At 43.8% G+C, this 21,078-nt stretch overlaps 1 protein-coding gene across 2 annotated transcripts in view; it reads right to left on the bottom strand.

The window, feature by feature from the left end:
* LOC129699861 (transmembrane protein 144-like) overlaps positions 1 to 21,078 on the bottom strand; it is a 124,629-nt gene that overhangs the window by 37,343 nt on the left and 66,208 nt on the right. For both annotated transcript variants that reach the window (XM_055640000.1, XM_055640007.1), the window contains 4 exons: positions 19,383 to 19,463; positions 11,109 to 11,259; positions 8,577 to 8,644; positions 1,434 to 1,552 (listed from right to left, as the gene is read on the bottom strand). In XM_055640000.1, the coding sequence (XP_055495975.1) occupies positions 1,434 to 1,552; positions 8,577 to 8,644; positions 11,109 to 11,259; positions 19,383 to 19,463 (419 nt within the window). The remainder of the gene's footprint in view (positions 1 to 1,433; positions 1,553 to 8,576; positions 8,645 to 11,108; positions 11,260 to 19,382; positions 19,464 to 21,078) is intronic.

Here is a 21,078-nt window from a genome sequence, read left to right as displayed (position 1 = left end):
GGGTGTTAAAAGTCCGACGTCGGGACTGCGGGACGTCCTCAGTGGCGTGGACACAGAGTCGGCCCCCTCCTACCGGAGTCGGCGGCTTGCAAAGTCCGCAGGCCGCGCCGGGTGGATACTGCCGCTGTAGACCCTCTGCAAGGCGCCCCAGGACTCCACGATGCCGTTCAGCGCTGCCCGCGTTGGAAGCTCTCCGCACCAGAGCTCCACGATGTTGGAGCAACGGCCCAACGCTCCGGAGCTCCAACGGCGACCCAGGTAGGCATCGCCCGCTCCGCGGTGACTCCAGCGCTGCGCCGCCGCTGTAGCAGCCCTGGTCCGGTTCCCGGTCCCCGGCAGGAAAGGCCGCTCCGGTCCAGCTGGTAGGCCGCGAGGTGGGGGACGAGGACGCGACTCGGAGAAATAGTCGCGTCCCCGCCAGGAAGAGACTGGGAGACGGTTTCCCCCTTACCCTGCCCCCCCTTCCCCACATAGAAAAGGTAAAGTTTCCCCCTAAACAGACTTTAGACTAACTAAAAATAATTTAAAAAGACAGAAATAACAGACAGGATGTAGGCAGAGGCTGCTGCCAGTGCAGCGCCCCAAGGAATGGCGGTGCTGGCTCGAAGGGCCGAGTGGCCTACTCCTACACCTGTTTTTCTATTTCTATGTTTCAATGTTTCACTCACAATCAATAAAGAAGGGAATTACACCAGGACCACAGTAGATCTCTCTATCTCTCCATTTCCCTTCTAAACAAGTGCTGCACCCTCAACTTAGACAGACGGAGATCTATCCCTGTATCACATTCCTTTTTGAAACCCAGTGAAAGGGGACAGGTATCAATTCAAACCTAGTTCTTTTTTATCAATAGATTCAAAGTATCTAAAACTTTTTCTCCACAGTTTGCGATTTCCGTGATTTAGGTAAATTGAAAGTGTGCATTTTATCATTGCTCTGAATAATATATTGATGATCTTGGTATTTACTTCACCTGTAAATACATATGCACTGTAGCCACAGTACAGTTTGTGGAGTGGTCCATGTTCCACATAGTTAGAAGACCATAGTATTGATAGACATTCTACGTAGTGTTCAACTTGGATTTGCTCATCTATGTGCATGGAATATATGGATAAAGGATTCAAAACAGGTCAAAGGTCCAAGGTCCAAGGAATAATATAACAGAAATAGAAAACCGGCAGAGAATATGACATTTGTAAAGGTAAGTGTGCCAATAAATTCCAAGTCTATCTCTACACGTTTTTATTGGCAGAACATTCATGACTAGCCTTAGTGTTTTCAATAGTTCAAGTCTGCAAACATTTGAAGAAGTTTCAGTGTTTGGTATTAATCTCCATGTAAGCCGATAAGATTGTGTCTCTTGTGATAAAAAGGAATAAACAGAGTTACTGGTGACTTTTAAGGATGCTTGAAGAAACTAAATTTCTTACCAAACTGACTAGCTCCGAAAAACTTGGTTTCATTTTTTTCTGCGTGGTTTTTAATGTAGAGGACTGGCACAAAACTGGAGCCGTACAATAAGCCTGCATACATTGCAAGACTGCAGCCTCTGTGGAATAGATTATAAACAACAAATTAGACAGGGATCTGAAAGCAAACCAAACTGTTGAGTTTACATTGAATCTGTTGACCCACTGAGCTGCAGGGGGATACAGGCTGGGAGAAACATAGAGGCAGACAAACTAAGCTACGAGAAGAGCTACACGTTCCACAGGACCCAGGCCCGTCACCCACTTATTCATGGCCAGGCTGCTTACAATTTAGTTTTGTTCAGTTTAGTTTAGTTTAGTTTAGTTTAGTTTAGTTTAGTTTAGTTTAGTTTAAGTTTAGTTTAGTTTAATTTATTGTCACATGTACCGAGGTACAGTGAAAAGCTTTTTTGTTGTGGTTTACAAAAGAAGACAAAAACTCTGAAGTAATTCAGCAGGTCAGGCAGCATCCCTGGAGATCATGGATGTGAGAAGGGTCCTCACCTGAAATATCACATATACACCTTCTCCAGAGATGCTGCCTGAACTAAGTTAAATTAAGTTAATCCAGCATTTTGAGCCAGTTTACAGAGGTGGCTGTTTCTTTCAAAGATACATCTCCTCCCCAGTACCCTGGCATCTATCGATTCACCACACAGCCTGGAGGGGGCACTAGTTCCTTGACACAGGAGCCCACTGTCTGTTTGATGGGCTTTTTTCCCACATATACCAAACTCATATTGAAAAGGCAGGAAGAACTGGGGCATTCCATGTAAGCGCCTGTGTCAAGGAACTAGTGTCCCCTTCAGGCTGTGTGGTGAATAAGAGATTATTATGCAAACTGAAAGCATACAGTATTGGGGGTTCAGTATTGATGTGGATAGAGAACTGGCTGGCAGACAGGAAGCAAAGAATAGGGGTAAACGGGTCCTTTTCAGAATGGCAGGCAGTGACTAGTGGGGTACCCCAAGGCTCAGTGATGGGACGGACCCCAGCTATTTACAATATATATTAATGATCTGGATGAGGGAATTGAATGCAACATCTCCAACATCTCCAAGATGACACAAGGCTGGGGGGCAGTGTTAGCTGTGTGGAGGATGCTAGGAGGCTGTAAGGTGACTTGGATAGGTTGGGTTAGTGGGCAAATGTATGGCAGCTGCAGTATAATGTGGTTAAATGTGAGGTTATCCACTTTGGTGGTAAAAACAGGAAAGTAGACTATTATCTGAATGGTGGCCGATTAGGAAAAGGGGAGATGCAACGAGACCTGGGTGTCATGGTACACCAGTCATTGAAAGTAGGCATGCTGGTGCAGCAGGCAGTGAAGAAGGCGAATGGTATGTTAGCATTCATAGCAAAAGGATTTGAGTATAGGAGCAGGGAGGTTCTACTGCAGTTGCACAGGGTCTTGGTGAGACCACACCTGGAGTATTGCATACAGTTTTGGTCTCCTAATCTGAGGAAAGACATTCTTGCCAAAGAGGGAGTACAGAGAAGATTCACCAGACTGATTCCTGGGATGTCAGGATTTTCATATGAAGAAAGACTGGATAGACTCGGTTTGTACTCGCTAGAATTTAGAAGATTGAGGGGGGATTTTATAGAAACTTACAAAATTCTTAAGGGGTTGGACAGGTTAGATGCAGGAAGATTGTTCCCGATGTTGGGGAAGTCCAGGACAAGAGGTCACAGTTTAAGGATAAGGGGGAAATCTTTTAGGACCGAGATGAGGAAAACATTTTTCACACAGAGAGTAGCGAATCTCTGGAATTCTCTGCCACAGAAGGTAGTTGAGGCCAGTTCATTGGCTATATTTAAGAGGGAGTTAGATGTGGCCCTTGTGGCTAAAGGGATCAGGGGGTATGGAGAGAAGGCAGGTACGGGATACTGAGTTGGATGATCAGCCATGATCATATTGAATGGCGGGTGCAGGCACGAGGGCCGAATGGCCTACTCCTGCACCTATTTTCTATGTTTCTATGTTTCTATTCACAGACACTCTACGATGAACAGCAGAGCTTGTGTTGATGTCCCTGTCAATGGTCAGCGTCAATGGCTAAAAGTTTTTCGGAAGATCAACATGTTTTGGGGCAGAGGGTGGCTCCAGCAGCAACACTGTGCAGCAATCACAAGGGCACAAAGGCATTGGCCTGGGTACTGTTACCAACAGAAACACTGAGGAGGGGACAGCACAGGTCTTGGGCTTCCATATACTTTGCTCATCGTCAGTTTGGTAAGCAGCTTTGGGGGTGGAGGTGGGGAGGAGGAAGGGGGCAATGAGTGCCATCTCTGGGGATATTTATGGTCCAACGTCAGTTGGTTCACTGATCACGCAGCAGCTGCAGCCAGCACCTAGAACATGGCAGGAGCAGCATCCCGTGGGACATCATCTCAAGGGGAGACTCAGCTCTACAACTAGCCTTTCAAAGGTTTGCATTAGAACGCATTAGCAACATGGATTAGCACAATAGTGTACAAAATGATGACAGGAATAGACCAGGTAGAGGCACAGAGCCTCTTGCCCAGAATAGGGGAATAAGAGAGCCAGAGGGCATAGGTTTAAGGTGGGAAAGATTTAATAAGGACCTGAGGGGTAACTTTCTCGCACAAAGAGTGGTGGGTGCATGGAACGGGCATCTGGAAGAGGTAGTTGTGGCAGGTACTATTGTGATGTTTAAATAACAATTAGACGGGTACATGGATAGGGCAGGTTTAGAGGGATATGGACCAAACGCAGGCAGATGGGGCTAGTGCAGATGGGACATGTTGGCGAATGTGGAGCACGTTGTTCTGAAGGGCCTATTTCCACATTGAAAGACTCCATAACTCTATGACTCTATGGCAAAGGTCGGTGTGGCAGGCAGCAATAAAAGGCAAGCGAGCAATAAAAAGGAAAGCACCTGAAAGTGTATTGGCTACCAAACAATTTCATGTTTGGTAGCCAGTCACCAAAGCAATCAAAAGAAGGTTGCCTGCAGTGTTACTGCATGGAGCATCCTCAAAAGCAGACAAAATGTTGCAAAATTAGGTGACACTAAGATTCAGACGGCAGTTGGCTACTACGGCTACCTACTGTTCCCAGCAGCTTAGTCTATACAGCTCCAGGTGGCTCTTCAGCAGAGGGCTCAACTCTCCCTCTGTGGTTCTGCTCTTCAACCTTCGGCTGAGGGAAATACTATCCCCATGTTATGAACTGGCCAGCACTTTCATTGAAAGAGGCCTCAGCTATTTCCTTCTCCAGGCATCCCGAAGTCAGAAGGATAACAGCTATAAACTTAACTTTCCATGGCGTGGCAATTTATGCAGCACGTTTTATAAAATGCATTAGAAACTCTGCCACAACTTGTATCATAAGGAAGATAAATACTTTGGAGATATGAAGAACTGCAGATGTGGGTTTACAAATAAGTACACAAAGTGATGGAGTAACTCAGTGGGTCAGGCAGCATCCTGGAGAACGTGAATAGATGATGTATTGGGTCGGGTCCCTTCTTTAGACCTTTCTTCAGTCACTCAGTCCATTCTTCCCTGGAACTCGATCAATCCAGCCCTGGCTGATGGGATAAAGTGTGTAGGAAAGAACTGCAGATGTTGGTTTAAACCAAAGATAGGCACAGAAAAGGAATAGGTGATGTTTCAGGTCTGAAGAAGGTTCTTAACCCGAAAAGTCACCTATTCCATTTCTCAGAGATGCTGTCTGACCCGCTGTGTTACTCCAGCTTTTTGTGTCTATTATAGGATAAAGTCTCAGCGATCTGTTGCTTACTGGGGAACAGAATGATCTTGAATACATATATATATCAGGGTCCAGTGGGTATTGAGCCATTCACATTCTGCTATATAGTGATAGTTACGTTCCTGAGAAACCTCATGTTGAATAAAATCTCGTTCTGAAAACAACTGTGTATCATGATGGGCACATGAAGGGGTTCAGGGCTAGAGATTTTCAGCAAGATTTTCCAAAAATAAAGGCCTTTTAACGTCTATAAGTTTAGTTTTGTTACTACAAGCTAAAAACAATAAAAGCCGCATGTTTCATTATTTTAAATAAAGTTTCATTGCATATGTGTTAATAGAAGTCATTAGTTGCCAATTTCAAAGGGCACATGCGGTAAACTAATAGACTTTGCTCTTGAGAGACAATGGTATCTGATTTGTTCAAGTAGTTTACATAGAAACTGGGTTTTACTCCCTCAATTGTTATTTTCCCAAGGCAACTTCTTTTTTTGCTTGACGAGTTCCGAAGTACATTTTCTGATGGAAACTACGTTATATGCCTATGTAACAGTGATACTGTCCCTAATTCATCAACTGTGTATTATTCAATTAGCATTATGGGAGGACATCTTATAGCAGAACATCCGGTATCATTGAGATCAGTCTTATTTTTATTATGACATCCCAGGAATCAGTCTGGTGAACCTTCTCTGCACTCCCTCTATGGCAAGAATGTATTTCCTCAGATTAGGAGGCCAAAACTGTACGCAATACTCCAGGTGTGGTCTCACCAAGACCCTGTACAACTGCAGTAGAACCTCCCTGCTCCTATACTCAAATCCTTTTGCTATGAATGCTAACATAACATTCGCTTTCTTCACTGCCTACTGCACCTGCATGCCTACTTTTAATGACTGGTGTACCATGACACCCAGGTCTCGTTGCATTTCTCCTTTTCCTAATCGGCCACCATTCAGATAATAGTCTACTTTCCTGTTTTTGCCACCAAAGTGGATAACCTCACATTTATCCACATTATACTGCAGCTGCCATACATTTGCCCACTAACCCAACCTATCCAAGTCACCTTGCAGCGTCCTAGCATCCTCCTCACAGCTAATACTGCCCCCCAGCCTCGTGTCATCTGCAAACTTGGAGATGTTGCATTCAATTCCCTCGTCCAGATCATTAATATATATTGTAAATAGCTGGGGTCCCAGCACTGAGCCTTGCGGTACCCCACTAGTCATTGGGTGAGTAGATACCCACCAAGGTTGTGTCTTTATATGTAAAACACTGAAAACCCAGTTCATCCATTCCAACATTTACTTTCCCTTTAATTTTGTCGCTCTTCTAAGGCACACACAAATCAATGTGTTTCTATCTGTTCTTCCAAGTACTTTCTTCCCATCCTCCTTACATTTACATTTAAACCTCCCCCTCATCCACAAGACAAGAGACATCTATTGTCCTACTTTCGAAGAGCAATAATAAGTTCAGGTAACCAAAAGACTAGAGTTTTCTTATGAAAAGGGCCTCTAATCTGTTCACCCTCTATCCTGCAATGTTGTTAATGTCTGACTATTGGTATCCTAGTTGATTTCTGAACGAAACCATTAAATCTGTGTCAACCTAACCCAAGTTTATGCTGCACAACAACATCCATTAGACATTGCACTGGGACTGTCCAACGATAGTTAATTTGTCAGTCAGCATTATGGGAGTACATCTTATAGCAGAACATCTGGTATCATTGAGATCAGTCTTATTTTTCCGTGCTTTTAATGGAGGTTCAAAACTTCAGCACAGAGGATGGAGATCTGAATCATTGCATCATTGGCAGGATTAATGTAACATTTTACGACATTTTATTTTTAATTGACTTGTATATTCTATAATTAATTTGGCTTCAATATGATGGTGTGGATTCATTTATTCTTGGTACTTATCTTGCAGCATGAGAAAAAATGTGTTTTTGCTTAAAGGATAAGGTCTGAGATTCTGACCTTACCCTTTAAGCAAAAACACATTTTCTCATCTCATTGAATTTATATAATTTTGTTCCAATTGAAATTTGGAGATTTGCATTTATGTAAGCAAAGAGTCTTTGTTTGGTCAAGAATTTTCTCATGCTGCAAGATCAGTTAAAGCACACCATCATATTGAAGCCAAATGAATCATAGCATATACAAGGGAATTTAAAAATAAAAAGTCATAAAATGTCACATTAATCCTGCCAATGATGCAATGATTCAGATTCCATCTTCTGTGCTGAAGTTTTAATCGTCTATTAAAAACACGGAAAAATAAGACTGACCTCAATGATAATAGATGTTCTGCGTGTCATATTGTACAGGCACGACGATCAGGTACAGGTACAATGTAAATCTTGCTTGCAAAAGCAGCATCACAGGCACATAGACTCCGACAACATGCAATAGTATAAATTATACAAAAATGATGCATAAATTCTTCATGATAATGAAAAGAAAAAGACTGCAATAAAAAGGACCTTGGGACAAAAATATACAATTAGAAAACAAGTCCATGATGGTGCAAGGTGGTCTGCAGTGTTCCATTATTGAGGTAGAATTAGGGTGGTGTAGAACCTATGGTTGTGGGAAAAGTAGATGTTCCTGAATGTCCTGCTGGAATGTGGGATTAGGCTAGGTAGCTCTTTATCGACCTTCACACCCAAAATAGGGCAAATAGCCATCTGTAATTATTCAATGATTTTATGATACGATGATTCAAGAGGATTCTCATTTGCCTCCATTAATAAATATTGTATTTTCTGACCTGAAAAGATGGCGCCTGGAATGTACGGGGGTGAGTAGATACCTACCAAGGTTGTGTCTTTATATGTAAAACACTGTAAACCCAGTTCATCCATTCCAACATTTACTTTCCCTTTAATTTTGTCGCTCTTCTAAGGCACACACAAATCAATGTGTTTCTATCTGCTCTTCCAAGTACTTTCTTCCCATCCACCTTACATTTACACTTAAACCTCCCCCTCATCCATAAGACAAGAGACATCTATTGTCCTACTTTTGAAGAGCAATAATAAGTTCAGGTAACCAAAAGACTAGAGTTTTCTTACGAAAAGGGCCTCTAATCTGTTCACCCTCTATCCTGCAATGTTGTTAATGTCTGACTATTGGTATCCTAGTTGATTTCTGAACTAAACCATTAAATCTGTGTCAACCTATCCCAAGTTTATGCTGCACGGCAACATCCATTAGACATTGCACTGGGACTGTCCAACGATAGTTAATTTGTCTGTCAGTATTTATATGAAAGAATAATGCCTTTGAATTATTGTTTTATAACTGTTTTAGGCTGAACTATAAAGTGCTCTTAATGTGGACTTTGTTTACTTACACCAATTTCTTTTGTGGGGGGTTGAGTTTATCAGTCCAGCAAGTGTCTCCTTGTTTTGTCGCAGTCGCCTATTAGGATGAAAACTGGTTTAAAAAAAAGCTAATGGTAATCTTGAAGATTTCCTACCATTCTCTTTACAATATTTTCAGATAAAATTCATGTTTCTCTGCAATTGGAGAATACTGAAGGGAAGTACGTTATCGTATTAAACTAAACAAAATCAGTCTTCTATGTTTTGGACTAAAATTCAAAATGACAGGATTAGTTGTGAGATGTATCATTGTTCTGCAACAATGCAGCTGTGAATTCCAGGCAACCGGTAGATCACAACATTTTCACTAATGCATTTGGTGGACTGAAGACAATAGTGCGTCCAGCTTTTAATGTGTCAAATGCTCCAGTTTGGTCAATGCCACTATTTAATTACTGAGTATGAAAAAGTACAATTTCCATTCAACACTTCTTAAATATCCCCAGCATTGTAGAGATGGCAGCTAAGTGCGAAAGGGGATTCCTTTCAACAAGTACATCTGTCAGGTGCAATGGCATCTCTCTACATGTCATTTCAGAAGGTAGCAGTGACATACTGTTTGCATACAGTATGAAAATAGGATCTTAGAGTCTGCGTCAATTATCAAGCACTCGAGCAAATCCTACATTTTATTCTCTACACACTCCCATCAACTACCCCCCATGCCAAGATTTTATCACTCATCTACAGAGTAAGAACCATTTGATGTGGAGAATTTGCCTACCAACCCACACATATTTGGAATGTTGGAGGAAATTGGAACGGTCAGAGGAAGCCTACGTGGAGAAAGGGAAATCACAAACTCCACATGGACAGCACCGGATGTTAGGATTGAATTGGAGCATTGGAGCTCTGAGGTAGTGGTTCTATTACTTGTGTCACTATAATATCTTCTGCTGTGCAGACAGTTCAGTCATGAACCTGTAGTATTTAGGTTTCTATCTAGCTGTCGCCTTGTACGGAGTTCTAGGAATAAGGTGGCTGCTGAGAAGAGGTGCCAGTGTGAAAACAATGGATGCCAATGGAATGAGGGCCTGAGAAAAAGTATTTTCAGGACATCAAATCTATTTAATTTAAAGGCAAATCCTAGGAGAAGCAACTTAAGCAGCGCAAGTAAAGTAAGAGCACCGGTTTAACCATTTGGGAAGATTTCGGATGTTTTGAATGTCAGGAAAATACGGAGTAATACAATGAGGGTGCTTAAACCAAATAAAATAGTTGGCATACACTGAAGCTGTAGCATGCTTACATGTGCTCAGAGACCAAAGTCCAAACCATTGTTGATTCACTTACAAAAAAATTTGAGAGGAGGGGCCTGCTATCAAAGGCGGAACTTGCTATCAAAACATGGTCGTGACGGGGGACTCCATTTTTTGGTGGAAACGCATGCATGCGCACACTCACACACACACACGCGCAAGGTTTCAAAGGCTCAATCCAGCGCTAAATGCAGCTCAACTCTGCCTGTCTCACCGGGTTAACCTACAGCTCTGTCTAGACTGACGGGATACCAGTGCTGCTTCTCCGCGCTGGCCATATTTTCCGCAAGCCCAGGAAGGGTTGTAAGCTCACCTGGCGGGACAGGCAGAGTTAGCTGGGTTTAGCGCTGTTTCTCTGTGTTGGCCCGTCTGACCCCCGCCCAAAGATCCAATACCGGAGGACTCTACTCGGGTGGGGACGGGACAGCGCCGGAGACCCAGTCGGGATCGATCCTGGCTGCGGATGAAGCGCAGGTCTGTGCCACGTCTCCCTCCTCCAATCACCGTGCTCGATCCTCAGTCTCACCCCACCCCCCCCCCACTCCTCCCTCCTCCAATCATCGCGCTGAATCATGTCCCGCCCCCATTGCCCCACGTCTCTCTCCTCCAATTGGCGCCCTCGATCATCAGTCCCACCCCCACTGTCTCGTGGAAAGCAGAGATTTCACCGGATTTTAAAATCCGGATTACAAAAACTTGGGGGGGATGTCCCCACCTCTCAAAACATGAAGGGGACGTGTTCCCTCTGGTCCCCCCGGATTTTCCGCCCCTACAAAACCACCAAGTCAAAAGTCGTCATCAATCTACCCTAGCTGCACAACACTGCTTGTTGATGATTAGAGGTCATAGGAGGACTTTGAACAATGTGAGCTGCTTCCGTCTTCAGAGTCAGCTCTTTGCAAAGGCAGACATTGCGGATGGAGTTCAGCAACGCCTTCAATATGCCAGCACAATCTTTAGTTGGTCTAGGAAAATAATGTTGAACGGGATGGAGGGTGTTGGGCAAAGCACCCCCTGAATAACCTCCTCTCCTCCCAGGCCCACACGACCATCCGATGGGGATGGAGAGATGGGCATTGGAATCTTTCCTGTTAAAAAAAGGCCATGAACTGGACTGTGACAGTGAGACATTATCCAATCTTACTGGAAATGTTTAAAAAAAAATATGGTTTCTTGGTTTAATACTTTATGAACTTTAATTTAAGATGCTGAAAAAAACGTGCTGCTATTTATTTCCCAAACCTGTAAGGCTACCACTTCCTTGTCCTTTTCGATTTCCTTGTCCTTTTCCATTTCCTTGTCCTTTTCCATTTCTTTGTCCTGTATTAAGGGGGATGTTTCTTCTTGTGGTGGTTCTTTATTCTCGGTTTTCACAAATATAAGAATCGCAGCACTGCAAAAGAACAACAAAATTCTTTAACTGAATGCATGGATAGATTTTGACCCCCAATGTTGCAATGAGAATAACAATGACACCCATCGTAATCGTCTTTAATTAAACAAATCAGCAGGCAAATTTCAGATCAACATAAAATTAAAATACAGAAGGTTAGCTCAGTCCTTTCCAATGTGCCTTGAACTCTACTCTAGCAATGTTCTACCAGTAAATCACCAGTAAATCAGATTCTGCATTCAAAGGGTGTGTGTAGTAATCTGCCATTGTCCATTCATGAATGCAGGGGCGGAAATCTCAGGGGAGCCAGGGGGGCCCCACCCCCCCAGGCCCCCCCCCCCCCCCCCCCCCCCCCCCCCCCCCCCATTTTTTAAAATTCTACCAGTAAATCACCAGTAAATCTCCGCTCCTCGAGACAAATATATATATAGCTAATCAAGGGCGCCGATTGTCCAGACGTCGGTCAGCAGGCAATGGGGGGCGGGAATCTCAGCGGGGAGCCAGGGGGGTCCCAGAGGTGCAAGTAGTGGGTGGTGGGACCCGAGGATAGTGGCCAGATTGGAGGAGAACGACGGGCCAAAAGACGGGAATGCCCTGTGCCCCAGACCTGGCCCATCCGCAGCCAGCGATCCCGAGAAGCATTGCGAACTAAACCCAGCTCACCCCACTCGAGTGCCCCCCCGTCCCCCCGGGGTGGCCAGAGACATCGGGAATTAGACGGGAGCTGTGCCCCCCGGCCCACAGCCAGCGCAGAGAAGCTGCGCTAAACCCAGCTCACCTTAACTCTGCCTGTCCCGCCAGGTTAACCTACAGCCCTGCCTGGACTTGCGGGAAATATGGCCCAGGTTTACAGCCAGCGCGGAGAAGCAACGCTGGTGTCCCATCAGTCCAGGCAGGGTTGTAGGCTAACCTATTATGTTATAGCAGAACTACCTGTATGTTTTAACCAATAAGGTACTTTGAAATACATTCACTGTCATCACAGAGGCTGTAGGCTAACCCGGTGAGCAGGCAGAGTTGAGCTGCATTTAACGCTGGATTGAGCCTCCAAAGCCTCGTGTGTGTGCGTATGTATACGCGCGGGGCCGCCAATAAATTATGTCCCCCCTGTCCCCCGGTCCCCTGCATATTTTGATAGCAATTTCCATGCCTGCTTTGATGAGTGTGATTTTTAAAATTCTGTAATAAGTTCATATTAAATTCATATATAAAGAAATGGTGGTTTTCCCGGTAATTGCAGTCCTGGCCTCATGGAAACTTTATTTTCAAGGCCAGCAGATAGAAAATATCTCAAGGGATTGTTACATTTTATCCCCTTTTCAATAAATATTCCTCTATGATGACAGTGAATGTATTTCAAAGTACCTTATTGATTAAAACATACAGGTAGTTCTGCTATAACATGATAGTTATAGATGGATGAACTGAGGCTACAGACTGCAGCTAACAACGCCGTAAAGGACAGCTGCATTCTGTTGATCACGGAGACCTAGCTTCATTCATTCATTCCGGACTCTGCTATCGAGCTAGCAGGTTACACCGCACAGCGTCATGACAGGACAAGAGACTCCGGTAAGAGCAGAAGAGGAGGGCTCTGTGTATACGTGAACAACAGCTGGTGTACAAACAGTGATTGGTGACGCCTCGTTGGCAGAGGAGCTGAACCTCTTCTTTGCTCGCTTTGAAGTGGAGCCACCCGAGACAGCCACATCACACCACATGGTCCACAGCAGCTTAACCCTCAAGATAGAAAAGCATGAGGTGAGGCGCACGCTGCGGACCATCAATCCGAGGAAGGCTACTGGACCCGACGGCGTCTCTGGACGCGTGCTGATGGACTGCGCAGACCAGCTGGCTGGAGTCTTTACGAGGATTTTCAACCAGTCTCTGGCCCAGTCCACTGTTCCACCCTGTCTGAAGTCCTCCACCATAGTCCCCTTGCCCAAAAAAACCCACATCTCCAGCCTCAACGACTACCGGCCAGTCGCACTCACACCAGTGGTGATGAAGTGCTTTGAAAAACTGGTCCGGGGTCACATCACATCACTCCTGCCCCGAAGCTTTGACCCCCACCAGTTTGCGTATAGAGCGAACAGGTCCACAGAGGACGCTGTAGCCACAGCTCTCCATGCTGCACTGTCCCACCTGGAGCAGCGGGGGAGCTACGTGCGGATGCTCTTTGTGGACTACAGCTCTGCTTTTAACACCATCCTTCCCCACAAACTGGTGGACAAACTGGGGGACTTGGGACTTCCACACTCCACCTGTATGTGGATAAATAGCTTCCTGTCGGGTCGCAGCCAGAGAGTCAGAGTGGGCCATCACACATCCACGGCCCTCAGCCTCAGTACCGGCTCTCCACAGGGCTGCGTGCTGAGCCCCCTGCTCTACACCATCTACACACATGACTGCATCCCCGCCCACCATTGTCAAATTCGCGGATGACACCGCGGTGGTGGGGCTCATCTCTGGGGGGGATGAGTATGCCTACAGGGATGGGGTGGAGCAGCTGACAGTGTGGTGTGGAGAGAATAACCTGCTCCTCAACACCTCAAAAACCAAGCTCATAATAGACTACAGGAAGAAGAAAACGGACATTACACCATTAATCATCAGAGGGGACTGTGTGGAGAGGGTGCCGGATTTCCGCTTCCTGGGAATCCACATTGAGAAGGACCTGACATGGAGCGTGAACACTTCTGCACTGCTGAAAAAGGTCCAGCAGAAACTGCACTTCCTGAGGGTGTTCAGGAAGAACAACATCACCCAGAGACTGCTGCTGCCCTTTTATCGGTGCTCCATAGAGAGCATCCTAACATACTGTGTATGCGTATGGTACACCAGCTGCACAGCGGCTAAGAGGAAAGCGCTCCAGAGGGCTATTGACAACGCCCAGGGGATTGTCGGCTGCCCTCTCCTAACCTTGGAGGACCTACACAGCTCCCACTGTCTCAAGAAATCCCAGAACATTATAAAGGACATTTCCAACCCCGGACACTCCCTGTTTGAACTGTTGCCGTCAGGCAGACGGCACAGATCAATGAGGACAAGGACAAACAGACTCAAAAACAGTTTTTACCCCACAGCAATAACTACACTTAATATAGCTACCAAATGAGCGCAGGTGCGCTACATACCAAAGGGATTGTGCAATCGACAGAAGAATGTATGGTTGTGTGTTTATGCTTTTTTTTTCATGTTATTTATTTTAGTTGTTTATTTTAGATATTTCTCTTTTATGTAGCGTTAGCTTTTAGATAATGTGTGATTGGTGCACTGACTGGCTGGCATTTTTAATTTTGTTGTACATGTTTACATGTTATATTGACAATAAAGAACCTATCTACCTATCTATCTACCTTATGTTCTTAAAAGACCTCACATCATAGAAAATTCCATTATAAAAACAATTGTTTACAGTTTAGTTAATTAGAAGGGTCTGTACCGAGGTACACTGAAAAGCTTTTTTGTTGCATGCCATCAAGTCAATGAGAAGACTGTGCATGAATGCAATCAACCCGCCCACAGAGTACAGATGTGGATAGAGAACTGGTTGGCAGACAGGAAGCAAAGATTAGTAGTAAACGGGTCCTTTTCAGAATGGCAGGCAGTGACTAGTGGGGTACCGCAAGGTTCAATGCTGGAACCCCAGCTATATACAATATATATTAATGACTTGTATGAGGGAATTGAATGCAACATCTCCAAGTTTACGGATGACACGAAGCTGGGGGGTAGTGTTAGCTGTGAGGAGGATGCTAGGAGGCTGCAAGGTGACTTGGATAGGTTGGGTGAGTGGGCAAATGCATGGCAGATACAGTATAATATGGATAAATGTGAGGTTATCCACTTTGGTGGCAAGAACAGGAAAGTAGACTATTATCTGAATGGTGGCCGATTAGGAAAAGGGGAGATGCAACGAGATCTGGGTGTCATGGTACACCAGTCATTGAAAGTAGGCATGCAGATGCAGCAGGCAGTGAAGAAAGCGAATGGTATGTTGGCATTCATAGCAAAAGGATTTGAGTATAGGAGCAGGGAGTTTCTACTGCAGTTGTACAGGGCATTGGTGAGACCACACCTGGAGTATTGTGTGCAGTTTTAGTCTCCTAATCAGAGGAAATACATTCTTGCCATAGAGGGAGTACAGAGAAGGTTCACCAGACTGATTCCTGGGATGGCAGGACTTTCATATGAAGAAAGACTGGATAGACTCGGCTTGTACTCGCTGGAATTTAGAAGATTGAGTGGGGATCTTATAGAAACTTACAAAATTCTTAAGAGGTTGGACAGGCTAGATGCAGGAAGATTGTTCCCGATGTTGGGGAAGTCCAGGACAAGAGGTCACAGTTTACAGATAAGGGGGAAATCTTTTAAGACCAAGATGAGAAAAACATTTTTCACACAGAGACTGGTGAATCTGTGGAATTCTCTGCCACAAAAGGTAGTTGAGGCCAGTTCATTGGCTATATTTAAGAGGGAGTTAGATGTGGCCCTTGTGGCTAAAGGGATCAGGGGGTATGGAGAGAAGGCAGGTACAGGATACTGAGTTAGATGATCAGCCGTGATCATATTGAATGGCGGTGCAGGCTCGAAGGGCCGAATGGCCTACTCCTGCACCTACTCTATTTCTATGTTTCTATGTTTCTACAGATAAAGGATGAAGGGTATATTATTTAGTGCAAGATAAAGTCTGATTAAAGATCGTTCACAGGTCTCCAATGAGTTAGATGGTAGGTCCGGATTGCACTCTAGCTGGTGCGAGAACTCAATCTGTCTGATAACAGCTGGGAAGAAACTGTCCCCAAATCTCGAGTGATGCATTTTCAAACTTCTGTACCTCATGCCTGATGGGAGAGGTGAGAATACGGAATGATTGGTATATACCTTATATATGTCCTCTGTGATGTTCAAAGGAAAGACTCTGAACTCTTGAAGTGTGGAATATATGGAATATAAAGGTATATATTTTTACCTTTTCATATATATTTAAAATTGCTCTTGTGAATCGCACCATGGGATTGACTTTTAAATTTCGTTGCACCATGTGCAATGACAATAAAGAGATTCATTCATTCATTCATTCATTGGGGCGAAACTGGTCCATGACCATGTTGGTGACCTTGCCAATGCAGAATGAAGTGTAGATGTAGTCCATGGAAGGGGGATTGGTTTGTGTAATGGTTTGAGCTTCGTCCACAACTCTCTTCAACTTCATGAGCATGAACATTGAATTCTCCCAATTTTGTTAGCCCTTGCTGTCTCCTCCACTTCCTCGGCCCTCGGACTGTCTCCTCCCATCCCTCAGCCCTCGGGCTCCTCCTCCTCCTTTTTCCTTTCTTCTCCCCGACCACCCCCCATCAGTCTGAAGAAGGGGTTTGGCCCGAAACGTTGCCTATTTCCTTCGCTCCATAGATGCTGCTGCACCCGCTGAGTTTCTCCAGCATTTTTGAGTACCTTCAATTTTCCAGCATCTGCAGTTCCTTCTTCAACTTCATGCAGTCTCAGATGGAGTTGTTCCCAAACCATGCTGTGATGCATCCTGATAAAATGCTTTCTGCGGTGCAGCTGCAGAAGTTGGTGAGGGTTGTTGGTGACATACATCAATGTAAAAAAAGGGCAAGGGGCTATAGAGTTTATTTCTCCCAAAGGAATTTCAAAATAAAGGTCTTAATAAATATAATTTATTTTTGTCAAAGAATAATAAAGGCTGCATATTAGAGGTCTCTTGCCCAGAGTAGGTGAACCGAGAACCAGAGGTCATAGGTTTAAGGTGAAGGGGAAAAGATTTAATAGGAATCGGAGGGGTAAGTTTTTCACACAAATATAGAACAAGCTGCTTTAGGAAACAATTGGACAGGTACATGGATTGGACAGGTTTGGAGGTATATGGATCAAATGCGGGCAGGTGGGACTAGTGTAGCTGGGACATGTTGGCCAGTGTAGGCAAGTTGTGCCGAAGGGCCTGTTTGCACACTGTATCACCCTATGACTAAGTCAGATTTCTATCTCACCGCTTGCTACACAGCCAAATCTCACCTCACCTCTCATCCAGCCCTGTGGGAGAGAAGTTCATTTAACACAAATAAAAACATGCATGATTGCTGACGATATATGTGTGGATAGACACAAAATGCTGGAGAAACTCAGCGGGACAGGCAGCATCTCTGGAGAGAAGGAATGGGCGACGTTTCCGGTCGAGACCCTTCGTCAGTCTGATCAATCTAAAAGGAAGGGCAGGCAGGCCTCCTTTAAGGAATATCATGAAAATGATGGGCAGAAGGGTGTTTTTTTCAATCCAAGGACTATCGTGGGTAAAGTGGATCAACTTAGAGTCTCGATCAGTACTCGGGAGTATGATGTTGCGTCCATTACATAGACTTAGTTGTGGGAATGTCACAACCAACAGCTCAATAATCCAGGCTTTTGATGGTTCAAATGTGATAAAAAGTGAGATAAAAGATGTGGAGGAGCTGCTCTACTAATCAGTAAAAATGTCACAGCAGTACTCAGAGAGTTCATCCAGGACTGAGGTGATATAGGTTGACCTCAAAATAAATAAGATGCAAGCACTTTAATGGGATTGCACTACTGGCCTTCCCAATAGCTCCCAAAATGCAAAAGCAATAGGTTTGTTGTTGTGGTGGGTGATTTTCTTTACCGGTACTTTATGTAAAAGGCTTAGATAGGGCAGGATTTGTTTGGTGTATCCAAGGCTTCCTAGATCATTATGTGGATAGCCCAACTCGTGAGGGAACCATACTGGACCTGGTATTGGGAAACGAGCCTGGCCAGGCGACTGGCGTTTCCATGGAAGAACATTCTGGTGACAATGATCACAACTCCACGAGTTTTAAGATTGTTCTCACAACCAAATGATCAGTGGGGTGATTACTAATATGCAAGAACAGATTGTGTGTTAAGAGAAGGGAGAGAGAAGATTGCATGAGGTCTTTGCAACTTTTCTAGCCACAGGCGAGATCCTGGAAGACTGAACAGTAGGCAATATCGTTTCTTTGTGTCAAAAGGAAAATAGAAATAATCCAAGGAATTATAGGCTGTTGAATCTTACATCAAAGGTAGGGAAGCTATTGGAGAGGATCCTTCAGAATAGGATTTACTGCGATTTGGAAGGGAATAGACTAATTGAAGACAGTCAGCATGACTTTGTACTTGGCAGATAATTTCTTGCCAACTTGTTTGTGTTTTGAGGAGCTGACAAAAATGATCAATGAGGGTGGATGGTGTCAAGATGGATTTTATTAAGCCTTATGATAAACTCCCCCATGGTAGGCTCATTCCGAAGATTAAGATGCACCAGATTCCTGGTGATTTGGTCATATGGAGTCAGAACTGGCTTACTGATAGAAGACAAAGTGTTGTGGTGGAGGGCTGTTATTCTGTCTGGAGTTCTGCAGGGATATGTGCTGGCACCTCTGTTGTTTCTAATGTTTATAACTGACTGAAATGAAAGATCGGCCATGATCTTGATGAATGGCAGAGCAGTGTTAAAGGGCTGTACAGCCTACTGTGCTCCTGTTTCTTATAATCTTATCAAACATTCAATTATGAAATATGGAACTGTTCTATTTGATGCAGAGGTGAATATGGGGCAATGAGCATGAATGTTAATATTCAGGGATGGATTTAAGGCAGTTTGCAGAAAGATCAGAAATGACAGGAGAACATATTTGCCTTTACACAGAATGTCACAGTAACCAGGAAAGCTCTATTTGAAAGGGAACTGGATGTAAATTTAATAGCAATTTCAAATAAAATTTGAATAAACAGGAAAAGAGTAGGACATTAAGATTAATTGGATTGCTCTAATAAAGACATAAATAGTTGACCCAAATAGTTTCCATGTGTTGTTCGTTCTTTAGATGGTTCCATGAATACATGACAGACATTGGAAGAGGAGTATGAGTTATTGAATGGAAATATGGCATATATATTCCAACAGTCAAGTCCAGTATGTGTCAGGGGTTATGGGGAAAAGGCAGGAGAATGGGGTTAGGAGGAAGAGACAGAACAGCCATGATTGAATGATTTGATGGGCCAAATGACCTAATTCTGCTCCTTTCACTTATGACCTTATGACCAGTATGTCAATGCGCTTTTACCTTAAAGCTGCCATTGCCGTTCCAATATAGTTTAGGATGGGACTTGGAACAGTCTGAACGTTCAATCCAAACCAGCCAAACCTGAAGAAAGACCATTTTAGACATCTGATCAAATTAAACAGGTGGTATCTTCTTTGTATAGCACTGAATTATAATATAATAGAGATAAATTCTTGTCAAAGGAAAACAATTAGCATCTGTTTTTCAAGCAAATTAAGAAAAAATACAGTATAATTTAGGCTAATCTTTACTTGCGTTCCATCATAGTTGATACCTTAATAATCACTCATTCAATAATACTCAATTTTATAAAATTATCAATATAGAATTTATAAAAAATGGCAATTCAGGATTAGCACTAGTATTAAAGTAGAAAGAGTAAGACCCTATAAACTGAACACGCCATTTACTGCTGGCTTAATATTGCAGTAGCTCCCTTGGGAAACCTGTGAAACATTATGGCCTTATACTCATTTTATTTCCATGTCAGATGACAATCATTGGTGAAAACCAACAATGTACTGAACAAGCTAAACAAAATTAATGTGTGAATGAACTGCAATTCTGGTGGACATTTAATGAAGTCTAAAAATTTGATCAACTTACTTGCATAATGAATGGCACTAAAATGACTAAGGATGAAATTGCAAGTGAAAGAAAGCCTTTGCATACAATGGTCAATGTAAATTCATTCAATATTGCAACTCATTCAATATTCTTAAGGGGTTGGACAGGCTAGATGCAGGAAGATTGTTCCCGATGTTGGGGAAGTCCAGAACAAGAGGTCACAGTTTAAGGATAAGAGGGAAATCTTTTAGGACCGAGATGAGGAAAACATTTTTCACACAGAAAGTGGTGAATCTCTGGAATTCTCTGCCACAGAAGGTAGTTGAGGCCAGTTCATTGGCTCTATTTACGAGGGAGTTAGATGTGGCCCTTGTGGCTAAAGGTATCAGGGGGTATGGAGAGAAGGCAGGTACAGGATACTGAGTTGAATGATCAGCCATGATCATATTTAAATGGCGGTGCAGGCTCGAAGGGCCGAATGGCCTACTCCTGCACCTATTTTCTATGTTTCTATGTTTCTATGCAACATATATGTGCATGGTAGGTAGCACAGTTGATAGAGCTGCTGCTTCACAGAGCCAGTGAACTAGGTTCAATCCTGACATCGGGTGCTGTTTGTGTGGAGCCTGCATGTTCTTCCTTTGACTGCATGTTTTTCCTCCAGGTGCTCCAGTTTTCCCTTCACAACCAAACAACATGTTGGTTTGAAGGTTAATAATCCAGTCTAAAACTGTTCTTTTTTCAATGAAATTCATGTATCTTCCATCCTGGTGCCAAGTCAAAGAATAGGAAAAATCTCCATTGAAGCCAAACAGTAAATTATAACAGTAAAATTCTTGATAACTGAAATTGTACCCCATTTTCAAAGCGTACTCTGAAAGCCCTGAACAGCTTTTCAGGGCTTTCAGAGTACGCTTTGAAAATGGGGTACAATTTCAGTTATCAAGAACTTTAAGATAGCTTGGAGCTCTGCATCAATCCCAGGAAATATTGGGATGTTGCTCCTCAGTGTCAGTGGATGAGTTGTGAGGGCCGATTGGTGAAACTGAAGCCTTTCAGCACATTTAGGGGTTAGTTCAGGAGCGGCTGTTTAGAGATATGTGTAATTACAGGTAAGATGGAAAGAAAT

The sequence above is a fragment of the Leucoraja erinacea genome, chromosome 1 (genome assembly GCF_028641065.1).
Source record: "Leucoraja erinacea ecotype New England chromosome 1, Leri_hhj_1, whole genome shotgun sequence".
NCBI classification, from domain to species: domain Eukaryota; kingdom Metazoa; phylum Chordata; class Chondrichthyes; order Rajiformes; family Rajidae; genus Leucoraja; species Leucoraja erinaceus.
Note: the sequence above shows the minus strand (reverse complement) of the source record. Positions and strands in the feature narration are given on the sequence as shown.